Here is a 15894-nt window from a genome sequence, read left to right as displayed (position 1 = left end):
TACTGTTAAAATATGGATTTTTAGCTAAGATTTTATACTATTCTAAGTGGTATAACGTAAAAAAATAGTTAAAAATTTTCAATGTAAAATGCTAAAACTTTGTGTCATGTTCAGTAAAGGATACCTGGAGCTATATGGTTAATTAAGATTCCTCATCCTACCATCATATGGATGTCAGTTCACAGTGTTTTTGGAATCATGCTGGATCTGTCAACATAAATCCTTACACTTGTTGGTTGTATTCTTCTTCCTCACTCAGTTTGACTCATGATCTTCACCTCAGTGTAGTGGGTCTGGAAGCTTTTGAGCAGTTCTATTGAAAGGGTGAAATTACTATCTGTTTTAGAAGTGATCCATTTCCATCAGATGGAACTGGAGAGTGATATTTTATTCCAGTTTGTGTGTGGTTGTATCCAGAGGGTAACATTGATTGGGCAATGGTTCTCCCTTTTGCACTCCACCTCAAGAAGTGCTCACTGCCTGAGACTGCTGTTATCAGAATGTGGTGCAATTCTGATTGCATTTGAGTTTTGTTTTGCCTTCCACGTTGGCACATATTTTCCTGTTGTCTTTTATATGTCGGAGTTAGAATGTATTGTTGGTTGTTGATTTACAGATCAGTTTGTACTTTCTTTCTACTTACCTAAAAGCAGTGGTTCTCATCCTTTTCTGACTTGCAGTGCACTATGACAATCTGAAAATTTTTGTGGCACACCTGGAAAGCCTTAACAATTTTTTTTAGGTACATGTTATATGGCAAGTGTTAAAAGCCTTAGAACGAAAATCATGGCCAAAGCAAGCAATAATAATGTCATTGTGCATCACGTTTAGATACACTTAACACAGAAGAGTTAACTTAAAAAGTCTTGGAATGAAAATCACAGCCAGGGCAAGTGATATTAATGTCATTGTGCATCACTTTTAGATACACGTAACACAGAAGAGTTAACTTAAAAAGCCTTAGAACAAAAAACACGGCCAAAGCAAGTGATATTAATGTCATCTGCACATTGACAATACTATCGCTTGCTTTGGCTGTGAGTGTCGTTCTAAGGTTTTTTAACAATTTTGTGGTATAGCAGAAAAATCAACTTTTTTTTTACACGTTTTCAATGTAACGCTTGTGCCTGCTACCGAGAGCAAATCAAATTGAAGCAAGGCTCTAACATAGACAAACAAGCCAGCCCTTATTATCCATATACTTATCAAGCTTTTTCTTAAACTCATTTAAATTTACTGCCTCTACAAAATCCAAAGGCAATCCATTTCATAGGCCAACAACACTGTTAGAAAAATAAACTCTTAACTGAAGATGACTCTTACCCTGCCAAAATTTATATTAGTGTCCCCTAGTCCTACTATTCTTACTATTAAATATAAAAAAAGATGATGCATTAACACTACCAATTCCTTTTACCGAGGTGGTTTTGCTAAATGAGAACACACATAACTTCTAAGTATCCAGTCATACCAGGAAATTTAAATTTCTTAACTTTATGATGCTCTTTTTTAATTTTCTCTCTGAAACTCTGTTGTTTTTTACTTGCAACTATCCACGTATTTTGATGAGAAATATGTTGATCTTGAATATTTAAAAATTTATCTTGAAAAATTTTCCATATCTGATCAGTGTCTCCAAAACAGATAATTCTTGTCACATCTTTTCAAAATTTGAACATTCTGAAGTCCTTGTAAGGGAAGAGAAAAAATCTATAAAAGTCAATTTTATGTTACCAAATGATGTAACAGTGAAAGGTGTAGATTGGGATTTTATGTAAATATTTCCTTTGGTAGTTAAGAAATTAAAACTTAGATAATATCAAAATTTAATTATAAACGTTTTTCTTATGCCAGGTTTATTAACATGCATTGAAAATAAATTAACTGAATTTGAATGTTTATTTAAAAAAGGTCATGACATGTACACTTTTACCTATCCATATTAATTGGGTTAATAACTTCGTATATGTGATTCTTTTATGTCTGTCTGATGCTGGTAACTGATAGTGATGTAGATTTATGTCTTGTCTTTGCATAGGTTAATAGTATCTAATGAATTTAGTTAATTTTTTTATAGTCCTAAGTCGTTAATTTTATTCTCTTTTTAGTTAGCTGTTAGCTGTTTTTGTACAAGAATGTGTATGAGTGTGCGTGTGTGTGTGTAAATATACATACAATAAATATCAGTCTAAACAAAAGAAGGTCAAAACGTTGTTCGCTCCTATATGTAAAAAATTTTCTCAACCCAAACAAGCCATTTTTACATATATATTTTTCTCAACATCACTGAAGGCTTAAAATGTTTGTTAGTCTTCAATTATACTGAGTTAATTTTGAGTTTGAAACCCAAGTTATTCAATAAAGTTTAGTATTTATTTCTTATTAGAAATAAAACTTTGGAAGGTTTAACTGCTGAATTAGTAGTTAAAATACACTGAAAAAGCTAGGTAATTATATGTTTAATTAAGTAGTTGGTTTTGTATTCTTAGAAATGTATTATTAAAATTAGGTTTAATTCCACTTTACCTGATATACATTGTCATATCATACTTCTGTTTTTCTCTTTTCAGAATAGTAACAGCAATGAGAGAGTATAAGATAGTGGTCTTAGGGAGTGGAGGTGTTGGGAAGAGTGCCTTGGTATGCAATGCAGTTGTAGATAATAGTAGTATTAAATCCTTGTATTATTTTTAGAAAATACATATACTGAGGAAGATATCTTGTTAAGTTTAACATTTATTATTGGATTTGCATATTCTGTTACATAATAGTTAGAAATGATAGATTCTGATTTAGGTAAAATGTGTAGGATGTTTAGAAATACAGTATATTTTGAGTTAAAGACCAAATATATTGAATTAGAACTAACAACTGTATCCAATTTGCTAAAAATGTACTTAATTGTATGTATAGTTAATTTAGTATTCAGTGAACTTAATATTTGTTTGATAAAAGAACAGCAGACAGCTGTGGCAAGCCTGTAACCAGGTATGGAAGATGGATTTGTTTGTTTTTTTGCCCAAAGTAGAACTTGTTTTACATGAAACTTTAGCACCTAGGGACAAAAAAAGAAATACAAAATATGGTTCCTTTATTATCACTGCAAGTAAACATTTCTAGTAAATTTATTTCTGCATATATGCACAGTGTTACAAAATTAACTATATAATGAGAGGCTATATTCAAAGAAAAGAAAAAAAATGTTAATGGGTGAGTTTCACACACACTCCCTACCTAGGCACAGGCTTTTGCATGGCCCCTGAACAAAATCATTTGTTCTTTATCTCAGAATGGCTGGTATTGGTATTAACACTTTTGATAAGAGGAGAACAATGTTTCGACCACCTAGGTCATCTTCAGGTTAAGAAAGAGTTTGCAAGTGACCATTGCTGGACACGCCTATGGACGAGAGTATGAATGGGTACAGGATTATAGGGGGCGTTGCACTTGGATGTTAGGTTATTTATTAGTATAGGTATAAAGGTGTTCCTTTATATTGGTTTAATTTTAGTCTTAGTTGCTGTATAAGTAGAACTTTGATTTTGCATTTGCAGAAAAATGGAAACTAGAATTTTCCAAGAATACAAATAAACATCTTCACACGTTTTTGAACACTGCAAATAAAATGAGCACAACAGAGCCATAGAAAACACCCAGATACTAAGTAGGGAAACAAATATAAACAAATGCAAAATCAAGCATGCAAATAAAGATCATTGGTAATTTTTACAGTTACTTATAGGGTGATATTTTCTCTTATTTTGGGGTGTTTCATCTCCAAAACTCCATTTGTTAAGACAATTGGGAGATCTGGCAAAATAACTTATTACTACACTACATATTCTGTTTGTCAAAATATTACAGTAGAATGACTAATAATAACCTCTGAATGTGTTTTTACATGAGTTGTATATATTGCTTGAAACCTAGAGAATAAGATAAATAATGAGAAATAATTTAAAGCCTAATACTTCCATGTCTATGCTATATATTTTTCATGATTTTTTATTATTGCATGTATCAAAGAGGAAATATTAGAATTATGTATAGCCATGAGTTTTGAAGGGTTTAGTCACCCTGTTGTAAACTATTATTTAGAATGTGAAATAAGCTTCCTCAGTAGTATGTTATTTTTTCTAACTGTATTGTACACTGTTAATTACTTTCAGTCATGTATTAGGTTGAGGAATAATTCGTGAGCGTTTTTAAATAATTTCATTCAAGCATTACATGCAAGACTATACAATACTTCAATGCATGAACACATTACACCCAAAACATTTATTATGATACTTTATTTCATGTAATACCTAGGTATATAGTATGCATTGTTTTAAACGAAATTGCAAGAAATTAAATGCGAAAAGCAGATGTTGCCGAAAATGCTCGATTTTGTCCACTTGACATTCCATTTAATGAGCTGAAAATGAAAGCAAAAAGTAAAGACATATGAAAATCAAACACACCATCTATTAGAGCAAAAAATTATCTACCAAATGACATGAAATATTTTGCGAAAGCGTTTCATTGATGAATATATTTTTTTAACTTGAAAAAATGCTCGCGAATTATTCCTCAACCCAATATATTGAGAACTACGTAGTAAGATAAATTATACCCAGTAGTAGTGTATTTAATGTATGCAGCAGGACTCGGTACAAGAATAAGAGCACTACAAGTACACCATTGTTATTCTTTCTGTTAAGTGAAAACAACTACAATATCCAAAGTTTTTTGTGTTGTGCTATACTAAGCACTACCTTTTGAGTAGTTGATGAAATGAAAATTTTCTTGTTTATATTGGATATTTTAAAATTTATACCATAAATTTATTATTTTCAGCACTCATTACATAAAACTTAAGAAAATTATAAAAAAGCTTATTTGAAACTGACAATAGTCAGAAGTATATTGCAATATTCAACTTAGTAATAATTATATGAGACAAAATGTACAAATAGTAGCACACCAGTTTCTTACTTGTACTCAAAAAGTGAAGTTACAAAATGTTTATAATTTAGTAAGTAATTGCATTATAGATGCAAAGTTTGACTTTATCGACAAGTAGCTTTTCTTTAATGAATGGAACATATTTTATAATTATTTTAATAATTAGATAATTATTTTAGATATCAAATGAATAATCATCACACAGTTGGAAGATCAGGATTTACCTGATTGCTAATTTGTTTGAATGAAAGTAAGTGATAATTTGCAATTGTTATTAGAAGAAAATTTATTTTTAAATAATTTGAAAAAAAGTTAAGTTGGTGAAACAAAAGACAGACAAATACAGATATATAAGAAAAATGACTGTTTATATTTTAAATTAAAAATATAACATAACAATGTATTTCAGCTTGAAGTTTAAAAAATTTAACTTTTATGTTGGCAAGGTTGAGTACTTTATATTAAAATGATTTTCAATTATAACCATAACTAATATAAAATTTTACTGGAACAGAATGTATCAAAATTTCATTTTGACATTGTTTTGCATTTTGTAAGGAGTGTGATGTTAATGAAAATTGATTTTGGGTGAGCACTTCATATCTATTTAGAAAGCAAAATGTTCATACACTTGGCTCATAGATATATTTAGACTGGAGTCTTAGAATTTCTAAGTAGGGGATATCCTTTATATTTAATGGAATTGAAAACAATGAAACATAAATCAACTTGTGGTACCAGGTCAGTCTAGAAAGAGACCTACAACAACTTAACTCCAACTGTGGAATCAAAATGTGATATCTTGTAATGTGTGAACTCATGAACAGAAATGTCAGTGGTAAAAGCTGTACGTGTTTTTGAGGCAATAGTACATAATATAATTGAGAAGATTCCCATCTACAAATGTGACCAGCAGTTCACAAAAATAATGCTTCTAGTTATACTTCATGTTCATCTGTCACATACCTGCAACAGTTGGAAAATAAAACTGGTATTCATACTATTTTAGATAAAAATATACATTTGAAGTCACCAAACATAGTATAATGCCCTTGGATTTCCTTTTAATCAGACTGTTGAAACAGGTGCTGATAAACTGTTGCCTTTTACATTAGATCAGGCTTTGACAAATACTTTCAGATCTAGGAGCCAGGTTTGCTTTACCTAACCTCCCAACTCTTTATATCAGGAAATAGTGCTAAACTAGTGTTTTGATGATTCATGTCTCCAATCTTCATGATCCTCTATTATCTGCAGTTTATTATTTTCCCAAAATTTTCTCAACATAATTTTACCATTCCAGTTCTAGGCAATAATTTACATGCTTTAGAGCAAGTTTTGTTAATAAATTAATTTTGGTTGCAAAAGTTCAGGTGTTTCATGATATCTGGGGTTTCCATGTGTAGGGTTTGGCATGCATTCAACTTGCAAGTTGCCCAGTCCAAGCCTAGTCTTGCCTCTTACTTTTAGATATTATGGCAGGAATACAGAATATTTATAGACAGTAGAGATGGATGCTATACATATAGAAAATGTTTATTTGAAGAACACAGAGTAAATAACATTTTGACCTCCTTATGTCATAATTTAAAATAGGAACTTAAATACATTGAAAAATTTTATTATAGATTGAACAGTGGGCTAACTAGTGAGATACACTAGTGCTTCAATTATCTGCTGCTTGTGTTGTCCACATTTATTTGCTTTCCTTGGACTGGCATGAATAAATGAGGCACCAATGTATATTTATTCACTTTCAAAGCAACAAGTGCATGATATCAATCATGATATTGACAATTAATTGATATTATTGCTTGAACTAAATGTCCTTGGTCATGTCTGAGACTAAAGATAAACACTAATTGATTGAATTTAGATACAGAAGAAAAACAAAATGATACCTAATTAGTAATATGTTGTGCAACTGCAGCACTTCATTCTTGAAAAAACACGAATTGTTGAATCTACCATTAAAATCCTTGAAAGAAAAGTTGATTTAGGATACAAAAAAATATTAAAATAGCTCCAGAATTCCAAGAGTCCAGAACTGTTCTAGATTGGAGTTCTGTTTAGGACAACCCTTCACATGAATAAAATGGAAGAATATGCTGGACACTATGATGAAATTTTGAGGTTCCTTGGTGACTGGGATTTGTTGAAGCCTGCATCAGATGGATTGTGGAATGTAAGCAGGTTTGAGTGGTGTGCAGCCACAATGCAGCCTTTCTTAATGGAAACTATGCTGTAATGCTGTTTTTAGAATGCATGGTCACCAGATAGAATATGACTAGATCTGGGGACAAGTACTGTAACAGTGTAGTAAAAACCTCAAAATTGTTTTAATATAACATACTCAACCTCAGTATTTAGATTAAATAGTAAATGAATTTTATTGGAAGTGAAAAATTGGTAATCTCTTCTTCCTAGGTTTTACATGAAATTTCTGTCTTTGTACATATATGAAAGTTTAACATTATTATTTTTAGACAGTACAATTTGTACAAGGTATATTTGTGGAGAAATATGACCCAACTATCGAGGACAGTTACAGGAAAGTAAGTACAACTGTGATGAACTGTGATATGTAGTATACTTTTTATTTAGTTTTTAGTGAAGACCTTTTATATAATTTCAAAGTTAGTATTGTAATACAGAAAAATGCTGATTTAAATAATAATCATTTATTTGTTATCCAAACTTTTAGTGTGTTTGTGAGCAAGATAATTTTTATTATGTGTATCTGCATTATTAAAATAATAGAAAGTGCTTGTAAAGAAAACTTATTTATGTCCATTTCAAAGCAATCATTACAGAATATTTAAGTCTATAACAGTTATTATTTTTTTGAACCTGTAGTACTTTTTTGTTTTGAATCTCAAAAATTATTTTTCTAGGGTTACCTGTTGAACCAACCCTATCTACTGACTTAAAATTAAAAGTGCACATATTATTTCTTTTTTTTTTTTTTGTAGGTAGGTATGTAAGCTTAAAAATACTATTCTGTAGATATTGAATAATTTATAATATTAACTTGTTAATGAATGTGTTATATTAATCTTATATTAATTGTGTTTGAGTTTGGTTAGCTGAGTATATGGATTATTAAAAAGATTTTTTCATGTATGACAATGCTTACGGTGTATTGGAAATAAAAGTACTGGTTGATAAGAACATTTTTTTCAAAATTACAATAATAGAAGATCGTAAACTTCAGATGATAATCAAAATAAAATATTTTTATAATTAAAATAAGTTAGTGTTTATGGAACATGAATTAACATTTTTGTTAAATCACTTTATGAAAGGAAATAAATCTGCCTATTAGTTAAATCAAAATATGTTCACACTTATATATTGTGTCTAATGATCCTTATCTGGAAATACAAAAATAGAGATACGTAACATTTTCATTTAAAAATGATATATACATATTATAGGACTAAAAGTAATTTGTATGTGGATCTCATTTGATTAATATGAGGCCTCCGTTGGGAAATGAATAAGGTTTCTTTAATGTGGGGGTTTTGCTTATCATTGACCCTTGCTAGGATGTTAAGTAATTTGAATGGATGACTAAGTCACATTCATCTATGGTTTATTGAAGTATGCTCAATTTAATCATAATTTCAAATTTATGTTATTTCACATAAATTATTAATTTTCTTCAGTGGAACTGATACAGCTTTGCTGAAAGGCAAGTAAGTTTGTAGACTATATTTTATGAATTTAATGGAAGAATATGATCATTCAATCTTAAATTAAAACAAAGTGGATAACAGTTTTCAAAATACATCTAAATTATATTTGAAGATGTACTCTATGAAGTGAATTTCTTAACTGATTTTTAATCATCAAAGAATATTGCTCATATTAGGCAAGGCTTACAAAAGTTTAGCTTATTCAAATAACTGTAATGTATTCTGTCAAATTTCATTCCCCCTGTAGGATAGTGGGAAGTTTATGGACTTGCAGTGCTAAAACCCCTGGGTCTGATTCCCTGCAGCAAACACAGCATATTGCCTAGTATCATTTTACCCTAAAAATAAAATAACATTACAGGAAAATCATTCTTGCATATTGAATCTTTGATGTTACTTAATACTCTATGCAGAACTTTAAGTATTTATGTTTTATACATATGATGTAACAAAGTCTTGACCACATTTTGTTTAAAACTGTTTGACACAAAACTTGTGAAGTTATAATAGAAGCAAGATAAATGTTTTTTTTATGGTATACTTCACTTCAAAAGTCACCATTATTGTTATAAATCAGTGTATCCAGAAATGAGGGTTTGCAATCTTGTTGATGTTCAATAGTGAATTTTATATTGTATGTTTTTTTATCAAAATAAAAATAGTAAAAGCATTAGCTATTTTTTATATTTTTGATAGTAAAGCAGTCTAAAAAAGTGAGGATGGTCTTCCAACCAGAGTTGCATTTTAGCACACAAAGATTAACCAAAGAAAGTGCATATCTAGAAACCATAAAACACCTTCAATCTTATTATAAAGATTGTTTTTAAGAAAAAATTAGATTCCTTTGGGGTTAAGCTTGTCAATTCCAAAAATTTGCTTAATTGTATGGTTTCTTTTTTCTAATGATGTTTGTACACAATGATTTATCATCAAAGCTTTTTGTAATAAATATTGTTATAAATTAGCTAAAAAAAATTTAAATAATGCAAATTATAAAACATAGAAATTGGAACAAGTAGAGATTTTGTGGTATAAACAACTGAAGTCATTATCAGAAGGAAAAGTAGGAAACCACAGAAATTACAGAAATATGGAAAATTTTGCAGTTCAAACCAGAAAATCCCAAATTGATATGAGACTTGCATCGTAAAACACTGAAAGGTGGATGAGTGGTGAATTTACAATGCTAGCTACAGTTGTTTGATCCAAAAAGAAGTGACAGTATATACATATGAAGATGAAGTAGCAAATGCTGATTAATTTAAGTATTAGGTAAAGGCAGGTTCTCCAGGGAAGGTTTTATTGACATTCAAAAGTTACATTCAACAAGATGGGCTCCTGTGTTTACAAAAGTGGTATTTGTAAAATTTTATACAAATAGTCTGTAGAACTTTTAAAATATACCACCTAGCAGGTTAGCTTCATAGGGAAAATTTATGGCATGATCCTTCTCATTCTATATTGTAATACTAGTCTAGTACATTTTGTTTTACATATTCTTTAAGTTACTTAGTAAGGCATTTATGTGGTTATTTGAAAATTAACAACTCTTCAGCAAGTTATTTAATAATTTATGAATTTTTACTTAGCAAGTAGAAGTTGATGGCCAACAGTGTATGCTAGAGATTCTGGATACAGCTGGAACGGTATGTTTATTTTTTTGTGTATATATATAAAATCTCGAACTCTGCTAAAGCCTAGTTTATGTATAACATAGTTTCACTTTACTTTGAATTTTTTACTTAAGTATTTCCATGTGATGAGCCATTTGGCTGAATCTTGTGTTTAATGATAGCATTATGATTATTATATGATTATAGGGCTTCATCTGAAGGGTTATTCATTAGCTAGGAGTTCAGCTGATATCTTTAAACATTCAAAGGTTCATTATGTGGTATTCAAACAGTGTTTTGTCTCTTGTGACAAGAAGCTGTATGAAAATGGATAGTAATCGTAATTAAATGTCACTTGTGGAAAATTCAAAACTTTTCACTTGTATAATGCCCATTCCATAAGAAACATTTGAATTCCATAAGAAAAATACAAATCAACACTACGTTGTTGTTCAAGAGAGTACCTTCTTGGTATTGGAGCAGACGTTTTTGATGGAGCATATTGCTTCAGTAAAATACACTGAATATTGTATAAGTAAGATGTAAGAGAAGTGTTACAGTAGAATAAGAATGAGACAAAAAACCAAAATGGTAAGTAATCAGAGATAGAAATGAAGTTTAGAACTACTTGTCACTGTTCTATGGGTTGCTACTACCATTTGTCCATGTACAATCAAGCCCTTTCACTGTAATAACAATAGTATTTCACTGATACATTAGTGCTTTTCTTACCATTGTAGAAAAATGTGGCATCATCATTATTAAATAATAGGTTATTGTTAAAAATGTAACTTTTAAACTCCATATATCACAGAGTTATAAAGGGAAGGAAGTAAAGAAAACCTTAAAACAGCACTTTCATAAGAAACATAGTGGTTAATATTGCTTAATTTAATATATGTGGAAAGTATGTACCTTACATTTAAATACAATATATATAATTTATGTAAAAACGTTTTTTACACTGGTGTAGTATTTCTCTGACATTGCTGATTATTACAGGAACAATTCACTGCCATGAGAGATTTGTACATGAAGAATGGACAAGGATTTGTCTTGGTGTACTCCATTACAGCACAGTCCACCTTTAATGACTTACAAGACCTGCGAGAACAGATCCTTCGTGTGAAGGACACAGATGATGTATGTTTGACATATTCATTATAATTGTAGAAAGAAAAAACAGTTGTAACAAAATAAAATCTTCTTAAAAGTATACTACAGCATTATGGAAATTCAGTTGATTCAATACTTTTATTATATTGTGAGACAATTGCATAATGGTAACATTTGTATTTAATATAACAAGTAGAGCAAGGAAAAGTGTAGCTTACCCAATGATTGCTTCCACTCTTTATTGCAGATATTTCCTTCATTTTAGATATTTATGCAGGCAGCTATCTACTTACAATGTTACAAAATCTATTTTTACTTGTGCATTTTATTTGCTAATTTTCATCACAAGCATTGTTTATTCTTTAAAGTAGAGGGGTAAGATAAAATCATTTATGTATATTTCAAAGATGCAGTTTAGAAAACCAGTAAAACGTCAAATTACAATACTGGTACACATAAAACAAGTAGTTTATCCAGCTTTCTAAATAGTTATGTGGGTTAAAAACTTATTTCTGCTCAGAGCAATGTCTTACTAAATGGACTTCAACATCTCCTGTTGATTACAGTTTCCACTTTAAGCCGATTACAAATGTCTGTCAAAATTGTAAGTTTGAATGTGTCCTCTGTTGGCTATAGACATGCACTTAAAAGATGTGGATGCGAGTAGACAAAAGATCTCAAAAATTGGAATAGTGGGCAGGGCTACCCTTGTAGGCTTACAAAATATGAAAATATCTCGGCAGATGAAAAGGGCGGGATATTCTTGTTTTATACTTGAGCTGTTAAACGCCTGAAGTTTGAGTTTTTAACTTCTTAACCACTGTACACATTGTATAGTAGGCATAATAAAATATAAACCTTTCAAAAACACAAGACAGGCCATGTGACACAAAAAAACCATATTTGGCTCTCATTTTAAATATTGCCTTTTGAATAATAAAGTAAAATATATATTAAGATTTTAATTTTAAACTATGTTGTCTTTACAATGTTATTTACATAAAATGATGACAAAGTTGTTTTATTAGTTTAGAAAATGATTAAATATCTAGACTTGCACAAAATAAAGAAAACCTGTCCATTAAGAAAAGGTCAAAAACTGCGTTCTTTGAAGCTGACTTTTGCCATAATGCATAGTGTGATATCATTGAAGAAAACCTACACCTGGGATTTCCCAAGTTAGTTTTGCAGTTGGTCCTGTAAATACTAAAATTGGACATCCTGCTAAATCCAGGATACCAGCATTTAATGTCCTAAAAACCAAAATGAGGAAAAGTCTTGTTTGTTTACCACAGTTGGCAATGCAGGAAATTGTTGGAGAAAATAAGATGTTATAATCATAATTGGCAATGTAGGTAGTTATTGAAGAAAAACAATGCAAAATAATTGGCAGCACAGTGAAAAGACCAGTCATTTGGAAAAAGATAAAGAGAGTAGGAGATAGGTGACAGCAAAAACCTGTGTTTTTATAACTATACAAACAATGCAACTAAGTAGGTGTCAAACAGTGCAAGGCATTGGAAAATGTAATGCAAAACAATAGCACTAGTGTTGCAGAAAAACAACAAACTTTCAATACATTGAGCTTATATTTTTTGCAACATCAAAACGTTTTCTAGAAAAAGTAATAAAAATTGCACGTTAGACCATTCAAAAGTATTAGTATAAATAGTTTCTTAGTTGAATATTTCAAGAATAAATTAGGTTAATTGATTAATGTTATTAAAGGAGATACTATCTAAAGGTATGGAAAAATGTGGAGAGGGACATATAGTATGGAGCACAAAGTGTCAAGATATTTTCAGTTGAGGTTGGGTGACTTTAAATAAAAGTTTTTTTGGGGTTTTCATTTCCTACAGACAACTCTTGCAACTGGTGTACCAAACTCCTTAGTAATTTTTCAGTTTTTATCATATAACACTGCATTATAAGATCATAAACAGAAATACCATGGGTGTTACATCAAGTATGAAGCCTAAATTGTTGATCTTTTTTTGTTTTGGATAATTTTTTATAATGAGTTACTGATTGAGTGGTACAAAAGAAACTGCAATAATTGTTACTCAAAATTACTAAGTCTGAAACATATTTTGATAACAGGTATTGTGGTTTTGAAGAATATTAAATAACCAGAAAAATAATGCTTTGACAGGCCTATTCATATGTGAATTATTTTGTACATAATTATTTTATTATATGCTTGGAAATTCATGTTCAACGTGTATGTGAAAAAACTAACTGCCACTTCTTTGATTCTTAGATGTGTATGATTTTAGTTCATAATTTTTTTAAGTTTTAGTATTTGTATAAAGATTTTAATATTATTTTAAAACAAAGATAGTTATTTACTTCTAGAATGAATATTATTGATATTTAATACAGTATTAATACTGGCTTAACTTATACCTGGGTTTCAGGTTCCCATGATCTTGGTGGGAAACAAGTGTGATCTGGAGGATGAACGGGTTGTTGGGAAAGACCAGGGAGCAAATCTGGCAAGATCTTTTAATAACTGTGCCTTCTTGGAGTCTTCTGCTAAAGCAAAAATCAATGTTCATGAGGTACTCTAATACTTTTTTCATGTTGTGCACTGCAATCCTTTACAAGGGTAACCTGTACATATAGTTCAACATCACTTTATTTTCTTTTTAAATACTTGTAAAAAGTAAGTTGTAAAAGTTAGTTTATTTTGTTGAAACCTTTGCAAGTGGAAGTATTTTTGAATTAGCTTTATTTATGTTGGTCATTATAATGTTCATATTCTTTAATAAACCTTTCCAGACTGAAAGTATGTCACTGATGTCTCTAATGTTTTAACTTCTCACACTAGATATACTTTGACAAATTGCATAAGATTTGGGATGAACTTATCTAGTTTCAGGTTTAGAAAAATTTGTGTAATTTGATTTAATTATGAAAGGTTTTATTCTGTAAAACAGTTTAAATTACAGAACAAAAAATACTTCTATTTATTTTAGAATTAATTTTTTTTATGTTGATCAGAAAGTTCCATTTTATTTTTTCAGTCTGTTTCAACTTGATTGATATTGATTAACATATTTCTTTTGGTACTTTTAATTTGGATATTATAATAGTCATTATTGTTAGCTATAAATCATAAAAAAACCAAAATTGACCAATTTATCAGTGACCTAGAACCTAACCTGTTACAATGGCTTCAGTTTAGGCTAGGTAACAATATTTTTTGTTGAAATTGATTTATATCTAAAAGTTATACTTTTCAATAAATAATAAGTTATTTTATTTGTGTGCATTGTTTGAATACAATAAGCTTTAATACTATTTTATTGAGAAGGATTTGAGTCACTGGAACATTTTGCCTTCACCTACTGCACTCTTTAAACCTAATAAGTCTAACTAATGTCTTGGTGTAAAATGAAATATCCATAGCCTTTAAACAAATACAGTTAAAGAAAAAATCAGAAACAAGTCTTCTCAGTTTTCCACTATATTCCATTATTCTTCAATTTATGTCTTGTCACTTTCTAACGGAACCATAAGTTACTTCAGGAACTGCTTTCTTTACTTAATGTTGGTGTAATATTGTATAAGCTGCTCTATCCAGTGGTAGTTAAACTTTGCCTGTGTCTATTTTAAAAACAGATGTATTAGTAGTTGTTATGATCCCATACTGTAAAATTATAAAAGGAAAAGAATCATAGGCTGCCCTAATAAAACCAGAAGAAGAAGAGAAAAATGCATTTGAAACAAAATCTTAAGAACACAATCTTCAAGGGATGTTAGTTTTTTAGTAAATATAAATCTATGGCTTGCAGTGGGCAGAAATCTATTTTAAAAAGTCAATAAGCACTTTCTTTACAGGTAAGCTTCTTTAAAATTGTTTAAAAATTTAAGTTTCAGTATTTTAATTACATATCATAAAAGTAATTGTGTGTGTGTTGCAACGAATACTTGCTTTTATAACAAGTGACATTTCACCTAAAGAACCACATTATTATTGCTCCATATTAATAAGTTGTAGCAACTTTTGAATTGTTTTAATGTCAATAAAGATATTAAAAAATTTATACTACAGATATTTTATGACCTTGTGAGGCAGATCAACAGAAAAAACCCTGAGAAAAAAACAAAGCCCCAGAAGAAATCTAAATGCATTGTCTTGTAGGTAAGTGAACATTTGGGTACTTATACCATATTCAAGGAAATTGTTTAGAAGGTTGCCTATGAATAGATGACTGAAAAAGATGAATGAATGGTTGAATAACACTACCATATTTAAGGAAATCATACAGGATAATGATTGTGGAAAGTTGATCGATAAATGAATAATTTGAGGAGTTAAGTAGAAGTAGCATATTCTAGGAAATTGTAGAGTATGATTCCTGTGAAAAAATGATTGAAATATATTTGTACATAGGAAAGTGTTTGTTTAAACGTTTAGTACTTTGAATTTCAATAATTAATAGCAGAATTTTCAGTAAAAGCAGAGACGAGTATAATGATGTAAGTATCAGTCGCTCTTTCTGTTGTACCCT

At 29.9% G+C, this 15894-nt stretch overlaps 1 protein-coding gene across 5 annotated transcripts in view; it reads left to right on the top strand.

The window, feature by feature from the left end:
- The window catches only part of LOC143253041 (ras-related protein Rap-1b-like), a 58541-nt gene that overhangs the window by 11094 nt on the left and 31553 nt on the right, over positions 1-15894 (top strand). For all 5 annotated transcript variants that reach the window (XR_013029311.1, XM_076506131.1, XM_076506130.1 and 2 more), the window contains 6 exons: positions 2571-2640; positions 7437-7505; positions 10238-10294; positions 11264-11404; positions 13795-13938; positions 15435-15524. Coding sequence is in view for 4 of the 5 variants with exons in the window: in XM_076506131.1 (XP_076362246.1) it covers positions 2571-2640; positions 7437-7505; positions 10238-10294; positions 11264-11404; positions 13795-13938; positions 15435-15524 (571 nt within the window). In the remaining variant the exon portion in view is untranslated. The remainder of the gene's footprint in view (positions 1-2570; positions 2641-7436; positions 7506-10237; positions 10295-11263; positions 11405-13794; positions 13939-15434; positions 15525-15894) is intronic.

The sequence above is a fragment of the Tachypleus tridentatus genome, chromosome 6 (assembly GCF_004210375.1).
Source record: "Tachypleus tridentatus isolate NWPU-2018 chromosome 6, ASM421037v1, whole genome shotgun sequence".
In the NCBI taxonomy this organism is placed as follows: Eukaryota; Metazoa; Arthropoda; class Merostomata; order Xiphosura; family Limulidae; genus Tachypleus; species Tachypleus tridentatus.
This window is presented reverse-complemented; position numbering and strand designations above follow the sequence as displayed.